The sequence below is a fragment of the Lynx rufus genome, unplaced genomic scaffold (genome assembly GCF_022079265.1).
Source record: "Lynx rufus isolate CCGP_SWC_20201006 ecotype Redwood Valley unplaced genomic scaffold, mLynRuf1.p SCAF_2, whole genome shotgun sequence".
Taxonomy (NCBI): Eukaryota; Metazoa; Chordata; class Mammalia; order Carnivora; family Felidae; genus Lynx; species Lynx rufus.
In genome coordinates this window covers 116,063,358-116,081,975 of record NW_025814834.1, presented here as the reverse complement: position 1 = coordinate 116,081,975, position 18,618 = coordinate 116,063,358, and the positions used below count along the sequence as shown (strand labels likewise).

The 18,618-nt window shown below is 45.1% G+C and overlaps 1 protein-coding gene across 2 annotated transcripts; it reads right to left on the bottom strand.

Annotated features, from left to right (window-relative positions):
* Positions 1-14,924: 14,924 nt before the first annotated feature.
* MRPL9 (mitochondrial ribosomal protein L9) lies at positions 14,925-18,269 on the bottom strand. 2 transcript variants are annotated; one of them, XM_047084524.1, is made up of 7 exons: positions 18,138-18,269; positions 17,808-17,964; positions 17,230-17,354; positions 16,978-17,028; positions 15,885-15,986; positions 15,291-15,374; positions 14,925-15,183 (listed from the first exon to the last, which is right to left on the bottom strand). In XM_047084524.1, exons 1-7 carry the CDS (start codon positions 18,252-18,254, stop codon positions 15,049-15,051), a joined length of 771 nt encoding a protein of 256 aa, XP_046940480.1. In that variant the 5' UTR covers positions 18,255-18,269; the 3' UTR covers positions 14,925-15,048. The 2 variants fall into 2 exon arrangements, with proteins under 2 accessions (XP_046940480.1, XP_046940481.1); XM_047084525.1 differs by lacking the exon at positions 15,885-15,986.
* Between the last annotated feature and the right edge of the window lie 349 nt (positions 18,270-18,618).

Sequence of the window (18,618 nt, the reverse complement as noted above, 5' to 3'; positions counted from 1 at the left end):
GCGGCGGAGGCTGCCGCTGAGGAAGGGCGGTAGTCAGCCGTGGCAGCCGGGTCAAGGGTGGGCTCTTGTAAGGGGAGCTGGTTGGGCATCCAGCTATCTGGCATTTTTCATCTCTTGAGATCTGGTTTACCTTCGGGCTAAAAACGGTAGGAGCCTCTTGGAAATGTTGCACAGGTTGGTCCTGATATCGGAGGTAATGGGGACTAACAGGCATACCTAACTATGCCACCTTGTGACCCGGAATGACCTGTGTCAGCTCTTCCTCCTCACACTTGGGGCAGTGGCTCTCACAGGCCTGCAGGAAGAATCGCCCCAGTCTTTTTTTTTTTTTTTTTTCCTAATACTTATTTTATTCTTGAGAGAGAGAGCGAGCACAAGTGGGGAAGGGGCAGAGAGAGAGGGAGACCCAGAATCCGCAGCAGGCTCTGAGCCACCCAGGCGCCCCTGGATCGCCCCAGGCTTGAGGCACAGGGTGGCAAGGAGAAAGGGCAGCATCTAGAGGGTGAGGTGCTCTCCTTCCAGCCAGACGGGCTTCTACCGCCCTCTTCTGGGCATGGCTGCGGAGCCGGGACGCCCCTGGAGACCGCCCGTTCCAGGCCTGAGTGAAACGGTCAGCTCAAGAGAAACAGGGCTTAGGAATGGAGAAATAGTCACAAATTCACAGATTCCTGTAGAAGGAAGTTTCTTCAGAAGTTACAACACCCAGGGCCTCGTCTCTAGCAGTCCTGTTCCATGAACTCCTGGATGTTTCTTTCTTTTTTTTTTTTTTTTTAAGTTTAACGTTTGTTTATTTTTGAGAGTAAGACAGAGTGTGACTGGGGGAGGGGCAGAGAGAGAGGGAGACACAGAATCCGAAGCAGGCTCCAGGCTCTGAGGTGTCAGCACAGAGCCCGACGTAGGGCTTGAACTCATGGACCATAAGATCATGACCTGAGCTAAAGTCAGATGCTTAACTGACTGAGCCACCCAGATGCCCCTGAATGTTTCCTTCTTAAAAGTGCCGGAAGAAAAAAACCTTGGAAGGTTGATCATTCATTCATTCATCAAATATTGAGGTATACTATGTAGCCAGGATGCAAAGTTTGGGGAATAAAATACTCTTCCCTCGTGGAACTCACAGTCTAGTGAGGGAAGACAGATGCATAGATAGATAATTATAATACAGTTTCAAAGGTGAAGGAAGAGAAACATGCAACTCATGATGGGCATGCAAAGGGGGTGAGCAGACAATGTGTCCCAGCGTGGGAACAGAACACCACCAGATGGACCAGGATTGTGGGCCCAAGTTACTAATACCACATCTCCCCATTGTTAGCTCTGAAGAGCAGTTCTCATTTCCTCCAAGGGAAGTTCTTGCTGAAGTCTTGCCTCACTTTTATGTCTGTGTTTAACACAGTCTGTCAGGGCCTTGCTTTTCACAGAGGGGCATGCTACTAGATGTTACGTTTGAGCATCACTGACATGACCGAACTCTAGGGATGCTAATATTCGATGCACAAAAACATCTCCCTGGGAGCAGGTCGGCCTGTGCCTATGGACATCCTTGGGAAAATTCAGCTTTGATCCAAAAGAACCAAATGTGCCTTACGTACCATTGCCTCTCCCTAAATGCTTGTTGAAAAACAATAGACTCTCAGTGTTCTTTTTTTTTAAGTTTATTTATTTTTACTTATTTTGAGAGAGTGTGTGAGTGGGGGAGGGACAGAGAGCGAGGGAATCCCAGGCAGGCTCTGCACTCTGAGTGCAGAGCCTGATGGAGGGCCCAAACTCATGAACCGAGAGAAGCTGAGCCCAAGTCCAGAGTTGGATGCTTAACCAACTCAGGCACCCAGGCCCTCAGCGTTCTTAAACCAGCCCTTTTTGTTCCCTTGGGTTGCTGAGTTTCTTCATCTCTCAAGGGGAATAACATTCCCTTGTGGATTTGTTGTGAGGGGTGTCATTATGCACCCAGGCACCCATACCCATGTCTGGCCTGTGGTATTATTTCAACGAAGGAGCAGAACTCAGTGCATTCTCTCTCTAGGGCCAGGATTGGTTACCGAGGACAGGTCACAGTGGGTGCCCTGGTGAAGAAAGGGAGTAAACTAAATGCAAGTTAACATGTTGGAGTTTAGGACTATTTACTGTGAGACTGATGATGTAGAGCTTTCTCAAGAAAGCTTCTTCCGGGCCCAACACAGTGCTTCAGTAATCACACTTCTGACCCCATCTCTCACAGGCCCCAGGGGGACTGGAATCGGAGATCCTTCAGAAGCAGGACTTCACAACGTACCCTATTCTTGCGTCATCAGGGTGGAGAAGTGACAACACAGAGCCCTCAAAGAAGTACAGAGACGTGAGGATCTCTGGGGGTGGGGAGAACAAAATGCTAGTAGGTGTCTGATAGCTGTAGGGTGGCTTCATTGTCCAATTAACAAGTACCTGAAAACAGAATCTGATGGAACGAGGCTCAGTTGATTACTGTGATTCATTTCCACACTTCATGACTAGAGAAAAGAAAACCAAATGCCAAAGAGGACTGAATTGTAGACCTTCTCCAAGTGGAAATTGCCTTAGATCCACAAGTCCGATCTTAGTGACAGATGAAGAAACTTGCCCACTGATGAGTGGCAGAGGGGCTGGCAACCCCCTGATTTCCCATCTAATGTGATTCCAGTATTTCATGCTAGAAAAAATAAACCTAGAATTATTTAGCTGGGAGAACAAAGCACGGCTACATGACAGTTCAGGAACACGGAAGTGTTATACCTCTGGGTAGTTAACCAGCCTTCTAACTGTAGGTGAGGACAAAATCCAGTCATCCCTTCGGCTAACATTGAGTGCTAGCTATATCTCACTCAAAACCATTTCCGGCTCCATGAGTTTTGTGAATTCACTGTTCTGCACTTCGTCTTGAACGAGATATGGGAACATCTACTGAGTGTAAGGAAGGGAAGTCCCCCGCCTCTAGGAAGGTGAGCTGCCCAGTGTATTCTTGATCACATGTACTGAAGAGGTCATAGTGGTGTTAGGACTCATCTATACAATCCAAACACATTGTTTGGTTTTGGACTATGCCACTTTCTGATTTTTTTCCCTCAGCTGATGGCCCTGCCTGCCCACCCCAGACCACCTAGGAGGGAAGAGAAGTTGTCTGTGGCTGTCCTCGGTGCTTAAAGGTGCTGTAGTGGATGCTATGCTGTGCCATCCATCCGGACACCCCTCTTCAGGACTGACACACTCACCCCTGTGCCCCCTCCTGTCCATGCTGCTGGGAATTTTGGTGGCTAACAGTTCTCAGCTGAGACCCATCTAGGGATTGCCCTCCATTGAAAAATCATCCAAGTCCACACCCCCTCCTGAGACAGCCTGTAGCGGTTGGTCAGTGTGGGAGGACAGAGGTCTGATTCTCTTGCCGCTGCGGGGAAAACTCTGAAGGGTCACAAGAGCTCCAGAGTTCCTGTGTCCAATTCTGTGGCCTTCTCGCTCTCACAGGTGGTACTGATACCAACACAAGCTTCATAAGCCTTTACTCAGATTTCTTTAAAAAACAAAACAAAACACATTTTATTTATTGTTTTTAAGTAATCTCTACACCCAGCATGGGGCTGGAACTCACAACCCTGAGATGGAGAGTCCCACCCTCCACCGACTGAGCCAGCCAGTGGCACCCTTTACTCAGATTTCGGTCTCAAAGTGTGTTTGCCCGGAAACTCAACCTGCCAAGAATCGGTGCCAAGACTACCAAGGAGAGCTGAATCTAAACTGTGATTTTGTTTTATTTTTTATATTTTACTGATAGATTGGTGTGGTTGACATCTTTATTGCTTTGGAGGTGGGGGCAGGTGCTCAGGAGCTCTTGGTGGGGGCGGCTCCCTCTTCACCGGCACAGGCTTCTGGCAGCCATGTGCACATCTGGGCGGTACTTGCTCTTGCGGGTCGTGTGCCTGGTGCTACTGAGGGTGGCCCGGGCATTCTTGTTGACAGCAGTCCTCACGCAGGAGGTGGCGGGGTTTCGCTGGCCGGATCTCTGCTTCCTGACCACCGCTGCACCATGCCTTTGGTCAGCAGCTCGGTGCCCACCTGTGCCCACCCATGCCCACAGTCTTGCGGTGAAACAAGCCTGTTGTAGCAGAAGGAGTTGTGAGCCTTCGGGTTATCTGGCTGGGTGCTGGGTGTCTTCTTCTTCCTCTTGATCAGGAAGCTGGAGCAGCGCCACACGACCGGACGCGGCAGTGGGCACACCTGACGCAGCCTCGCACTATGGGAAAACAAATGGGGATTTCAAAGCCGAATCACCTGTTGGCCAGCTGGCAGTGAGGCCCCCCATCCCCGGTGGTAGGTAGAGCATGCGTGGCCCCCGCACACTGGATCAATGCAATTGTTGAAACCCTCACTGGCCGTGAAGTAGGATGGGATCCTGGGGAAAGGCAACGCATCAGTGGGGGAAATACACCGTGTCTGAGAAGTTATAAAGACCGTGGGACTGGGCGGCTGCTCTGCTGGAGGCTCTTGATACCTCGGGGAAAAGGTGATGAAGGGCTGAGGGTAATTAATCACCAGCTAAAGGCCGACTGTAAAGCCTGAGGCCCTCCTTGGCAACTTATAAAGAGACTTTTACCTCCTGCATCTTCAGGACCCTGAGAATAAGCTCCAAGATTTAATTATGAGAGTAGGAGAGCTCCCGAGAAGTTTGAATTCTTAACTCTGGCAGGTCTGTTTGGAAGGAGACACGAACTGGGACATCTGGGTCGATGCTTTTGAACATCCTGAATCCCCCATTCTCCTGCATCCCTCTGGCCTGCGAAAGTACCCACTTCTTCCTGTCAGAGGCCATCCCTCCTCCCTTACCCAGCTGGGTGCCCCCTCATGGAAGACTGCCCTGCAGACACCAGCGGGCCTGGCCAGCATGTACTGGCTGCAGATGGTTGAAGATGTGTTGGGCTGGGTTATGAAGTGTTGGATCAAGGAGGGTGGGATATAAAGTTTGATAAGGAAGATGGATATGGAAGTAACTTCCCGTGATACAGGACTTAATGCTCTAACAAGGCCCCCAAGAGATGTTGCTAATACTCGGATAAGGTGCCTCTTAGAAAGCCAGAGGAAGCCATGGCCCACATTAAGTGAAGCAGAAATGCCAGAACAGGGTGCCTGGGTGGCTCAGTCAGTTAAGCGTCTGACTTTGGCTCAGGTCATGATCTCAGTTTGTGAGTTTGAGCCCCGTGTCGGGCTCTGTGCTGACAGCTCAGAGCCTGGAGCCTGCTTCAGATTCTGTGTCTCCCCCTGGCTCTGCCCCTCCCCTGTTCGTGCTCTGTCTCTCTCTCTCTCTCTCTCTCTCAAAAATAAATAATAAAAAATTTTACAAAAATGCCAGAACAGTCATGGTAGATGGTGGAAGAAAACATCAAAGGGCTAAAAAACGTGGGCATCTTAGGGTAAATATGCTAAGTAAAGCCAGAAAAGTCACCAAATGATTATGTTCCATGAGAGGGCCCAAGGGTAGTCCATCTACTGAAGCGATGAAGAATGTCCTGGTGAGACAGGCACCAGTTTCATTGAGAAGCTCAGGGATGGCCTCACCCTAAAGCTAGTGCTGAACTGTCACAGAACTGGGCTCACTGGTAGCAGTGGGGATGGCAGGGCACTGGAACAGGCAGGTGGTGGGTGCCTAACTGTTGGAATCAAAGTAACTGAATTACTGCACTGGGCGGGAAGGTTGGACAGGCATCCAGGGTCTGAATCTGATTGGCAGATTGCTGGAGATGATTCACAGAACATGGCTTTCCTAGGAACGAGATAGATGGCACTCAACAAGGCTATTTTTTTTTTAATGTTTATTTTTGAGAGAGAGAGATAGAGCAAGTGGCGGAGGGGCAGAGAGAGAGGGAGAATCTGAAGCAGGCTCCAGGCTCCGAGCTGTCAGCACAGAGACACGGGGCTCAAACTCACGAACTGTGAGGTCATCACCTGAGCCAACGTTGGACACTTAACCGACTGAGCCACCCAGACACCTCTCAACAAGGCTATTATTGCCCAATCTGTACCATAAAAAGAAATCAAGGATGGACGATCAGGAGGCTGAGGACAGCCACCTGATAAAAAGTTACAATTCATTAAAAGAGAAAACCTTATAGTTCCTTCCTGTTTCTACACCTGAGCCAGCTTTAAAAAATCATCCTTTATTGGGGTGCCTGGGTGGCTCAGTCAGTTAAACGTCCGACTTCGGCTCAGATCGTGATCTCATGGTTTGTGGGTTCAAGCTCTTCGTCGGGCTCTGCGCTGACAGCTCAGAGTCTGGAGCCTGCTTCAGATTCTGTCTTTCTCTCTCTCTCTCCCTCTCTGCCCACTTGTTCTCTCTCTTTCTCTCTCTCTCTCAAAATAAATAAACATTAAAAGTTTTTTTTATTGAAGTATAATTTATTTACATTAAAACTCACCAATTTAAAACGTACATTTTAGTAAGTTTTTCAAATTAACCATCACCACAAGATAGGTAACATTTCCATCATCCCACAACATTCCCTTATGCCCAGTGAGGTACTAGAAGAGCCAACTTATAACATCTAATGAGATCTGATTGTTAGCTAGCACCTCTTGCATACGCAGTGTTCAATGACATCACACTGGATACATGAAATTGTCAGTGGAAGGGGTATTTACACCACAGAAATTGGCAAATGCTACAAACCAGGGCTTCCTTCCCACTGAAAGCAGGTTGTTAAACATTTACTAGCCCACCACTGCTCATGCCCCTTTGCAGTCCAAGCCCCATCCAAAGTCTGTCTCCTAGCCACCGCTGATACTTTGTCACAAGAGTTTTGCGTGAATGGAATCATATAGCATGTAGTCCTTTGTGTTTGTCTTCTTTCACATAGTGTATCTTTATATATTTATTTTTAATTTATTTAGTTTGAGAGAGACATAGTGCGAGTGGGGCTCGAACTCACAAAATTGGGAGATTGTGACCTGAGGTGAAACCACGAGTCGGACACTTGACTGACCCAGCCACCCAGGTGCCCCTCACATAGTGTATTTTTAGATTTATCAGTGCGGTGTGTATCATTAGTTCCTTTACCTTGATGAGCAGTATTCCATTGTTTATGTAATGTTGATGGCCATGTTTCCATTTGGGGTCATAAAGTTCCTATGAACATTAATATATCATTAGTAATTTTTCATTTCTCTTTAGTAAATGCCTGGGAACAGGGCTCCTAAATTAAATGGTAAGGACATGTGTAACTTTGTAAGGAATTGCCAAAGCCTTTTCCAAAGGCTATCGCATCCTGCATTCCTACCAGGAACATCTGACCAGTTTCTCTGAATCCTCACCAGCATTTGGTGTTATCAGTTTTTAATTTTAGCCATTAAAATTTTAAAAAAAATGTTTTATTCATTTTTGAGAGACAGAGAGAGGCAGAGCGTGAGCAGGGGAGGGGCAGAGAGAGAAGAAGACATAGAATCTGAAGCAGGCTCCAGGCTCTGAGCTGTCAGCACAGAGCCCGAGGCAGGGCTCAAACCCAGAATCGTGAGATTATGACCTGAGCCAAACCTGGATGCTTAACTGACTGAGGCACCCCTAATTTTAGCCATTTTGATAGGTGTATAGTAAGACCTCATTTGTGGTTTTAATTTGCATTTCTCTCATGGCTAATTATGTTGAATATCTTTTCATGTGCTTATTTTCCCTCTATATACCCTTTTTGATAAAACATGTTCAGGTCTTTTGCCCATTTTCTGGTCAGATTGTTTGTAATTTTTTTCACTTTGAGTTTGAGAGTTCTTTTTACATTCAAGATACTGCTCCTTTGTTAGATCCATGATTTGCAAATATTGTGTCCCAGTAGCTTGTCTTTTCATCCTCTTCACATGGGCTTTCCAAGAACATATTTAAATTTTAATGAGGTCCACATTCTTGATTTTCCCTCTTATGGATCATTTGGCATCAAATGTAAGAACTCTTTGGGGTGCCGGGCTGCTCAGTCGGTAGACCATGCAACTCTTGATCTCAGCATTGTAAGTTTGAGCCCTGCATTGGGTGTAGAGATTACTTAGAAATAAAAATCTTAAAAAAAAAAAAAGAACTATTTGTCTATTCATAGATCTTGAAGATTATCTATTTTTTTAAAAAAAAAGTTTTATAGTTTTAGTTTATATTTAGGTCTGTGGCCATTCTGAGTTAAATTTTGTATAGGGTGTTAGATGTAGGTTAAGTTTTATTTTGTGCCTATTGCTCTAGCTTTGTTGAAAAGGTTGTCTTTCCTCCATTTTATTGTTTTGGTATCTTTGTCAAAAAAAGAAAAAAAAGTTGGGCACATTGGTGAGTCTGTTTCTGGGATCTGTATTCTGTTCCATTGATCTATGTGTTTATCTCTCCACCTACAGGGATACCCAGCATTGATTATTATAGCTATATAATAAATCTAAAATTTGGGTAGACTGATTTCTCACACTTTATTCTTCTTTTTCAAAATTCTTTAAGTTATGCTAGTTCCTTTGCCTTCCACATAAACTTTAGGACAATCTTGTATATGTTTACAAAAAAAAAATATTGGGATTTTGGTAGTAATTACATTAAACCTGCATATCAGTATAGGGAAGAAGTGACATCTTTACTATGTCAAGTCTTTTGATCCATGAACACAGTATGTCTCTCCATTTATTTAGATCTTTGATTTTTTCATCGACATCATGTAGTTTTTACCATATATATGTCGTATGTTTTGTTAGATTTATACCTATGTATTTTTGAACAATTTTAAAGTGTATTGTATTTTTAATTTTGGTGTCCACATGAGTGTGTGTGTGTGTGTGTGTGAATTTATTTTTAGGAGTTTTTTTTGTAGATTCCTTTTTTGTAAGATTTTCTACATAGACAATCATGTCATCAGTAAATGGGGACAGTTTTCTTTTTTCATCTGTATGCTTTTTAGTTCCTTGTCTTGCCTTATTGCACTGTCTAGAACTACTAGCAGTATGTTGAAGAGGAGTGAGAACAGATATACTTGCCTTTTTCCTGATCTTAGGAGAAAAGTGCTCAGACTTTCACCATTAAGTATAATATTAACTGTAGACGTTTTGTAGGTGCTTTTGTCAAGTTGAAGAAGTTTCCCCATACTCCCATTTTTCTGAGAATATATATATTTTTAATCATGAATGGGTGCAGACTTTTACCAAATGATTCCTCTCCATCAATTGATGATCATGTAATTTTCTTCTTTGGAGGGTTACTGTGGTAGATTACACAGATTGACTTTTGAATATTGAGCCACATTTGCATCCCTGGAATAAACCCCAGTTGAGCATGGTATATAAATCTTACCACAATTTGATACAATCTATGTGCTGATACTTTGTTAAGGAGTTTTGCAGTTATATTCATGAGAGATATCGGCCTGTACTTTCTTTTGTACTATTGTTTTGTTTGTTTTCATGGTAATACTAGGAATTGGGAAATATTCCCTCCTATTTTGTGGAAGAAATCATACAAAGTTAGCGTTACTTCCTCTTTAAACATCTGGTAGAATTCTCCAGAGAAACCATCTGGACCTGAGAGCTTTTTGGGGGGACATGGGGGGCGGATCTTTAAATCATGAATTAATTCTCCTTAATTGTTATAGGGCTATTCAAACGATCTGTTTCACCCTGGGTCAGTTGTGGTAGTTTGTGCTTTTCGAAGGATTTGGTCCATTTTGTCAAATTTATGCATGTAGAGTTTATAGTGTTCCCTTGTCATTTTTTGACATTTGTGAAGTTTCTAGTGATATGCTGTGTTTCATTCCTGATATTTGTAGTTTGTGTCCTTTTTTAGTCAGTCTTGCTAGTGGTTTGTCGATTTTATTGGTGTTTTTCAAAGAACTAGCTCTTTCATTGATTTTCTTTTTCTTTTATAAATTCCTTTGCTTTCTGTTCATTTTTTTTGTTATTTCCTTGCTCATGCTTGTTTTGAGTTTACTTTGGTCTTCTTTTTCTAAGTTCTTGAGGTGGGACTTTAGATAAAATGTATGCATTTAGTGCTTTGATTTTTCCTCAGCACTGCTTTAGCTGTGTGCAACAATGTTTGGTATGTTTTCATTTTTATTCAGTTCAATGTATTTAAAATTTATTTCCCTTGAGAATTCCTTATTGACCCATGAATTATTTAGAAGTGCATTTAGCTTTGAAGTATTATAAGATTTTCCTCCTTTCTTTCTACTGTTGGTTTCTATCTTATGTCCATGGTCATCAGAGAACATGTTCTGTATGACTCCATTTTTAAATCAGTTGATATTTGTCTTACGGTCCAGGTTACGGTCTATCTTGGTATATGTTCTGCTGGAGCATAATAAAGGTCTATTCCGCTGCTGTTGGGTGGAGTGTTCTATAAATGTTGATTAGGCCCTGCTGTGTTGTCATTTCAGTATTGGCACCTATTGATTGTCTTTTTTCATTCAGTTTGAGATCTTCTTGGTTCTTGGTATGAGAGACCCCCTCCCCATATATAATGACTTTATTTATTTTAATGTTTATCTATATTTGAGAGAGAGAGAGAGAGAGTGCACAAGCAGGGAAGGGGCAGAAAGAGGGAGACACACAATCCGAAGCAGGATCCAGGCTCTGAGCTATCAGCACAGAGCCTGATGTGGGGCTCGAACCCACAAACTGTGATATGATCTGAGCCGAAGTAGGATGCCCAACCGACTGAGCCACCCAGGTGCCTCAAAACTTTATTTTTTTAAGTAATCTCTACACCCAACATGGGGTTTGAACTCACCACCCCAAGATCAAGAGTCGTGTGCTCTTCTGACAGCCAGTCAGGCAACCCATGATGACTTTTTATTGGAACCTAGATATTTTTGTGTTATGAGATTGAATCAAAATTTAAACTTCTGTTTTAACTTTCTGTGAACTGCTTTGGCATGGGAAGGGGAGGTGGGACTTCATGACCCTCCTCCACCAGCTCTAATCTCTGGCTTTGAGATTCCCCCCTCTGCCATGCTCCCTACAGCACAGTGCAGGAAACTATCTCTAGGTTCGTGGCCATTCTGAGTTAATTTTTGTATAAGGTGTTAGATGTAGGTTTTTATTTTGTGCCTATTGCTCTAGCGTTTGTTGAAAAGGCTGTCTTTCCTCCATTGAATTGTTTTGGTATCTTTGTCAAAAAAAAAAAAAGAGTTGGGCACAACTCTCAGTAAACTGAGGCTATCATAGGGCTCATCTCATTTATTTCCCTTTTCTCATTTAACGAAGTTCTGTACTACTTGCTTTTCAATATCCATAAACATTTTTTATAATCTTGTCTGGTTTTTTAGTTGTTTATAATGGGAAGGTGATTTCTGTCGGTGGAAGTAGAAGTCTTCCCGAACCAGTTTTTCAGCTGGAAACAACTGATGTAAGAGGCTAGGCCCCTAGAACAGCATGACTCTCTTGCAGGTCCAGCATATGTCCTGGACCATATGGACATTCCACAGATCATCACATTACTTCATTCAAGGTAATAATTCCCCTGGTCCTATAAGGACTCACGACCATTTGCTTAATACATGCTGGAGAAAGAGGCACAACCATTTGAGAAACTGTTGTATACAGGGTCTTATCTGATACTGATGTCCATGGATCTGAAGCATCATCATGGCCCCCTGGTAGAGTGGCAGTGTATGGGGATGGGGTGACAAATGTATTCCAGACCCAGGTCTAGCTCTCAGTGGTCCTACTGGGTTCGTAGATCCACCCAGCGGTCATTTCACTGGTCCTTAATGGGTAACTGAGATGGATATATTTGATAGTTGGCAGAACTACACTAACCATGATAGGGTTAGAAAGGCCAGCACGAAGCTCCTGAAGTTGCTGCTACCATCTCAGGCCAAGATAATAAAAACTACCATCGTAGTGGCCCTCTTGCAGATCTAAAGGATGCAGGGATGGTGGGCCCATTAAAACACTATTTAATTCACTAGTCTGGTCCCTGGTAAAATCAGAAAGTTCTTGGAAGATCTCAATCATTTCAATTGTATCTGCTGTGCTAAATGCTAAATGTGGTGTCTTTGCTAGAGATTAACACAGCCGCAGGTACATGATAGGTGGCCATTAATCTGAGCAATATATTCTTTTCCATCTCTGTAAGGACCATAAAAAGTACTTTCACTACTGGGATGAGCAGGAATAGTCTTGCACCTGGACCATGTAAAACCTCCCACCCTGTCATAATATGTCCTGGACCATATGGACATCCCACAGATCATCACGTTACTTCATTGATGACATCATGGTAATTGTACAGGATGAGCAAGAAATGGCAAGTGCACTAGAGGCCTTGATAGGATAAACATCCTTCAAGTAGTGGTACATAAAACTGCAAATACCCAGTAATGTTTTTAGAGGTCCAGTGGTCTGGACCATGCCAGGATGTTCCCTCCAAAGTAAAGGAGAAATTTTACTTCTCACATCTCACTCCCAAGAAGGGAACACAGTGCCTGACAAACCTCACTGGGGTCTACAGACAGCATATTCCACACTTGGAAATACTGTTCTGACACATGTATCAATTCTGATAATGGACAGATGCAGTCATGGCCTGCAAGGGCATAATGACCAGGTACCTTATCAGGTAACCTATTTGGACCAGAAGTACAAGTTGAGGGGGTGTGGGTAGGAATCTAGATGGGGAGTAGAGAAGGGAGACGAGTACCAGTGCAGACAGGGTAAGTTACAGCAGCAGGGGCTACGGCCTGTCCCAGACCTTCCTCTGTTAATCAGTTTTCCCAGGAAAAGAGGCCCATCAAATCCTGAAGGGATCACTCTAGAACTCAAGAAACAATGGATCCGAACAGCACGAAAGGTGGACTATAGTGAAGACCTAGTGTGCTGCCCAGATTCCCCGCTTCAGGACTGAAGCACTCATTTCCCAAGCTGCTGAGAATGCGGACGGTGCTCTTCTGAGTCCCCTTGGGAGCTGCCTTTTCCCGAAGTCAGACACCTCACCCAAGGTCATGGCCCCTTTTTAGCCAACGTGGGGGTACGTATGTGGCCACTTGCCTCAATAGAGTACACATTTCCACACAGCCATCCTAGCTTGAGTGTGAGGGACTGACGGAGGTCTTTGTTGAGACCAGCTTAACCTCCTCCTCTACCGAATCCTGCTTCCTGGACTCCCCCACAGGTGTCAACCCAGTCTAAGATCCCTTCATCATAAACTCCCTGCACACAAATTTCCAATTCAGTTTGTTTCGCCAGGAACTTACACTATGACAAATATTTAAACACTTTTGAGACGAGCTGTGTGGAATGTTGTGGTTGTTGCTCAGGCAATTTCAGAGATGTTCTGATGGGGACATGGTGGTGTGGAAAGATGTGTTAAATGAGCTTTTCACCAGTAACAGTAGGGATGAAGATCATTGAAATGGCAGATTTCAAACAACACCAGTCGTAAGTTTCAACACACCTTGAGTTATGGAGTCTGCTGGCTAGTGTGTGGCTGGCTAGTTTTCAGCGCAACTGATGATAGACTTCTATCAGTTGGGATGGCCTCATGTGAATCAAAGTGCTTAACGGACTCATAGTGGTAGGTGAGCTCAAACATTAGGTTAGAAACTAGTCTCTCTGAGCTTCTGATAAAGACAGCAAAGAGTCATAAATTGTGTGACCTCACATTGTATTGGAGTGACTAGCACAATCCATTTGTCAGCAGTTGGATCTTTTTTCCACTCGTAGACCTTGAACTTAGGCAGAATTATCTACTTCCCTTATCTCCTATCAAGATACCTGTTCCATAATTACCTAATGACTAGCCCTATATCTTAACCTTGCTCTGGAAACCAAGATGCCATCTTTTTCAAAATTTCAGGGTTACAGAAACAAAGTAAGTTCCCTTTTTAAGCTTTTTTCATTGCAGCTTCATTTTCTCCAACAATTACCCTTAGGCCTTATTTGGATCCCTTTAGAAAAGTAGAATCCATTGTGCTTATTCATATTTATAGCTTTATAAATATACCTAACAAAAATGACTTTTAAGACCTAAGACATATCAGCTTGTTAAGTAATTTGCCCATAGCACCCACAGGATATAGCCTACAAATGAATTTTATTTTCCCTTCCTTTTTAGCACCAAACCCCAGTAGCTCAAGAGTACAACCTACTTGGAAGTTCTGCTCCCAGTCTACTCATGCCCAGTAAACAGCATCTAAGAACACAATCTCTCTAGTCAATGGTTTTGTAATAGCACTGCATGGTGACAAACGGTAGCTATACAGCATAATGTATAGAATTATCCAATCACTACGCTGTACACCTGAGGATGTAACACGGTGTTGTCAACTATACATTAAAAAAACCTAAAAATTAAAAAGGTAAAATTTATCAAAACTTACGCACACACGTAAAGACCATACATGGTGCCATTTGCTTGACAGAAATGTAAATAGACATAAAGGTGCAGTACTAAATCATAACTGCATAAAATTAACTGTAAAGACTGTAATAAACTAAAAAATAAGTAAAAACACAATCTCTTTATTTCCTCTTGAGATACAAATGTTCAATTTGTATGAGAATGAGCCTAGTGACGGAGACAGTGACTAGCTCTTCCATTTGTTCCAGTGAATTTCAGGCTAAATAAGATCCAGACTGTTTCCACCTGTTAATATTCAGCTTATCAAATCTACAGCCTGGTACTCCTTGAGCAGGACTACCCCAGTAAGGCCAGATGTGGTAACAGTCCAAGACAGAGGTGGGAAATACGGAGGATTCAACGTGTATATGCAGTTTCGGCTGTTGTCTCCATATGCTCTGTAAAATTCCACTATTTCGTCAGAGCTGGGAGTTGATCAGGGTGATGGCCCATCGTTGCTCCACTGCTCCTGATTCGGCTCTTCTTTTTTGCTTATTCATTTGGGAAGAGAGTGTGAGTGGGGGAGGGGCAGGGAGAGAGGAGGACAGAGGATCCAAAGCAGGCTCTGCACCGACAGCACAGAGCTCAATGTGGGGCTCAAACTCACCAACCGAGAGACCATGACCTGAGGTAAAGTCAGATGCTCAACTGACTGTGCCCTCCAGGGGCCCCTGATTCTGCTCGTCTGATTTTGAGGGAGAGTAGATTCAGAAAGTCTGGGAGCTGGTGGGGGCCATTCCCTTGGCAGCTTGTTGGGCTAACCAGTACTTGTATCTTTTGGTCTTGGGCCTCTCAAAGTTCACCACAGACATAGGTACCCTCACAGTGTCAAGTCCATTTACCTGTACACAAAACCAAAGGAATCCTCAGAGGTTAGCTGGGCAGATAAGAGCTAATACCAAGCTTTTTACCCAGCCAGAAAAAAGGAGACAGGACGTGAAATACTCACCGTCACCTCACACCAGTACTTGCCCCACTGTGTAATGGGTTCTTCTGGTAACTTTAATGCATGTGGGGCGACCACAACACCAAGCTGCAAAAAAGTCAAAGCCAAAAGGAGCTCTGTTTATGTTGATGTAACTCTAGGCAACCTCAAAGAAGGTTCTGGAATTTCCTGTACAGGAATGAATAAAACTGAGTTTACCCTGGCTGATACCATGTTTACCCTCCACAGATAGTGGCAGAGAAACTCAGTCCCAATTTCTCAGAAAGGGAGGAGGATCCACCAGAGAGAAACAGGGCTTGAGACCAAAATCACTTCCTCCACACAAGAGTAGAAACTCCACAGTGGGTCACATTTCCCAGGTTTTTCCTAGAGAGGAAATAAATGATGCCACCATCTTTTCCTATCAGTCTTCAAATTTTGACCACCCTTACTCTTTAGTCATTTCCCTTCCTCAACCCTGCAACCAAGAACACTTTCCCTAACTCCAGCTGGACGATCACACCCTTTCCTAACGAAGGGATCGATCCTGGGCCTCCTTCCCAGGGGTAGCTTCTGCCCTCAGAGGGACAGTGGTGCTTGGTGCTTGGGAACACTCACATTTTTGAAGAAATGGCGGGCAACTATTTCAGGGTTTAGTTCCCATTTGACGTTGTTTTTCATCCCCACCTCCAAGTGACAGCTTTTGAGAAACGTCACTGTCTGATAGGAAATATAAACAGGGGCTAGGTTAGAGTTGGAATCAAAGGAGAAGAAACATGTTAGCAAAAGGCACAAGGTCTGAATTCAGGAAAGAGGCACAATGTCTGCCTCACAAGCATACAGGTGAGAAGATGAATAGGAAGGCGAATATTTCTACTGCCTCAAGGCTGATTCTGTACAAAGAAGGAGAATGTCACCTATTCCTGGTTGTTCCTAAGCAAGGAGAAACAGGCCATGTCAAAGTTAGACTTATCAGTGGGGACCACTGATACACCCCAGGATAGAATGGCTTTCGTACACCATTTTAACCCAATACTTCTGGCCCTTCAGTCCCACCTCTATCCTTTCTGCTTATAGAATGAAATATAAATTCATCAGCCGAGGATTCAAAATGTTTTACAAATCTCACCCCAACTCCCTTTACAGCCATAAGTATTATCCTGTATGAGTCCTCTGTTTTTGCTAGACTGGTCTACCTTTTATGTTAAAGCGTGCCTTAATTATCTACGTACACTTTTTCTTCCTTAAGAATACCTTTCCCACCCTCCTGGCCTATCTAAAGCCTACTAATCCCACAGGGGCCAATCTAATCCCATCTGAAGAAAAGCCCTCTCCATCACTCTAATCCTTTTTGGTCCATGTCATTCTTCTAATCTACTGCCTTGAAGTTACTGATCACTTTCTCATGTGTCTCATGTTTTTTGTGACTTGTCTGTAAACATCTATGGAGGCAGAGCCCTCATCTCACACTTTTCCATGGGTCCCCTACTACCTGGGTTGGGGCTTTACTCAATAAGCTAGGGCACTTCACCCAACAAGTCAGGATCTCCCAGGAGGTCTCAAAACCAGTTTTGGCAGCCAAGCATTTCCCCTTTCTCCTACACGTGTGTCTGCAATCAGGATACTTCAAGGAAATCAAGGAGCCTCTCAGGAAGAGGCTGGTAACTCCTTAAGTGACAAATAAGTAAGAACTTTCCATGTTTTTACTCACCATCTCACCCGCCCTGGTCTGGATCCTCTCTAATTTTCCTTCTTGTCTCAGCTAGAAAAAGAAAGTTAAAGGTGAAAAAAATGAAAAGAAAAATGAGTCCATGATAAATATCAAACTCTTATTATGCTGGACATAGGCTGGGTTTCTGGATTCCTATTCTAATCCCTATTTCGTTTTTAAGTTAAATATCAAAGGGAAGGAAGTTGCTAGAAGAAATCTTGAGGTTTTATTCTTCCAAGTCCCTCTGCTCACCAATTTCTCCTCTTCAAAGAATTTCTTGTTTTCAGGGGATGCATATACAGCCAGACCTTGAGGCAACAGTCGATTCCGGCCCAAAGGTTTCTTCACTGAGACCAGGTCACCCCGGACTCCAAGTCCTGCCAAGGAGAACAGACACTGGATCAGATGACCTCCTAAAGAGGCGATGATCAAAGACACACCTCTTATTCTCTCACAGTACTTATTCCTCCTAGAAAAAATATTAATACTAAGAACAACACTTAAGAGACTTCTAATTAGTTTTTTTACGGCCTGATTTAGAAGTTTCACATTCCCTGTACAAAGTGAGAGTTGTCCCATCACAGGGTTTCAGTCATTGTAGCACATGCTGTTGGGCCTCCTTTCCCCTCTACACAGTTGCCCCATTCGCGTTCCTTTTTCTATGCAGGAGGCCAATGGCACAATCACAGTACTTTTTATGGCTTCCTCTCCTCAAATACAGAGCAGATCATTTCTACAAACGGCGAGAAATAGCTAAACGGGGAGGGCAGGAAAGAGCTGACGCCAAACGGGGCCAGCCTGAGGTAGGAGATACCTTTGCCGGGCCTTACCTACCACCGACTGGGTGAGGATGAGCTCCAGGTTGCCTTTGGGCCCGTGTTTCGTGTCCTCTACCAGCTTGTAGACGCGGTGTCGCCGGTGCAGGCGCGGCTTCCGGCCGTCTCCAGCCAACGGTACCTTCCACCAGCGCTCCACGATGACCGTGCCCTGGCAGTTGGGGAGCGGGGGTGAGCGAGTCTCCCGGGGAAACTCCTGGCGCCCTCGGGCGCCGGCACAGTGTGAACCCGCCACCCTCAGGCCGGAACCCCTCGGAAGCAATACTCGGGCGTAAAGAGCCCCGCCGGAGGCGAGGACCGCCACGGCTCAGAGCTGGGCCTCACCCGACTGTGAGAGAGGCTGAAGCCGCGCTCCGGGCCGGGGGCGGCCCCCGCCGGCGGCAGCCGCAGCAGCTCCCGGACGGCTCCTCGCAGCAGCACCCACGCCCCAGCCGCCGCCATGCTCCCGGCGCCGAGGGAGAGCGGAGGAGGCCCCCGGCGCCGGCGCAGGAAAGGCCCCAGCGGCTGCCCGCGGCGCGCCTGAGCCGCCGCTGCTCCCGCCGGCGAAGCCGAGGGGCAGGCCCGGCCCGGGTCTGACCGGCCTCCCAGCCGGGGTCTGGGTTGACGCTCCGTGCTTCAGCGCTGCCTCATCCCCTCTTCACTGTTTCTTCTCGGGGCAGGGACGCCCGTAGTTATTGGCAGATCATGGAGGGAGCTGGAAAAGGCACCGTGTCCCTCTTGGCTTCGCTTTAAAATGGGGGCTTCATGGGGCACCTGGGTGGCGCAGTCGGTTAAGCGTACGACTTCAGCCAGGTCACGATCTCGC

Excerpts from the sequence above, each read along its gene's own strand:
- MRPL9 (XM_047084524.1), bottom strand. The coding sequence starts at position 18,254 with ATGGCGGCGGCTGGGGCGTGGGTGCTGCTGCGAGGAGCCGTCCGGGAG. Across the intron at positions 17,355-17,807 it reads CCTCACCCAGTCGGTGGTAG|GACTTGGAGTCCGGGGTGAC; the intron begins GTAAGGCCCGGC and ends TCTCCTTGGCAG. Across the intron at positions 15,184-15,290 it reads AGTACTGGTGTGAGGTGACG|GTAAATGGACTTGACACTGT; the intron begins GTGAGTATTTCA and ends TTTTGTGTACAG.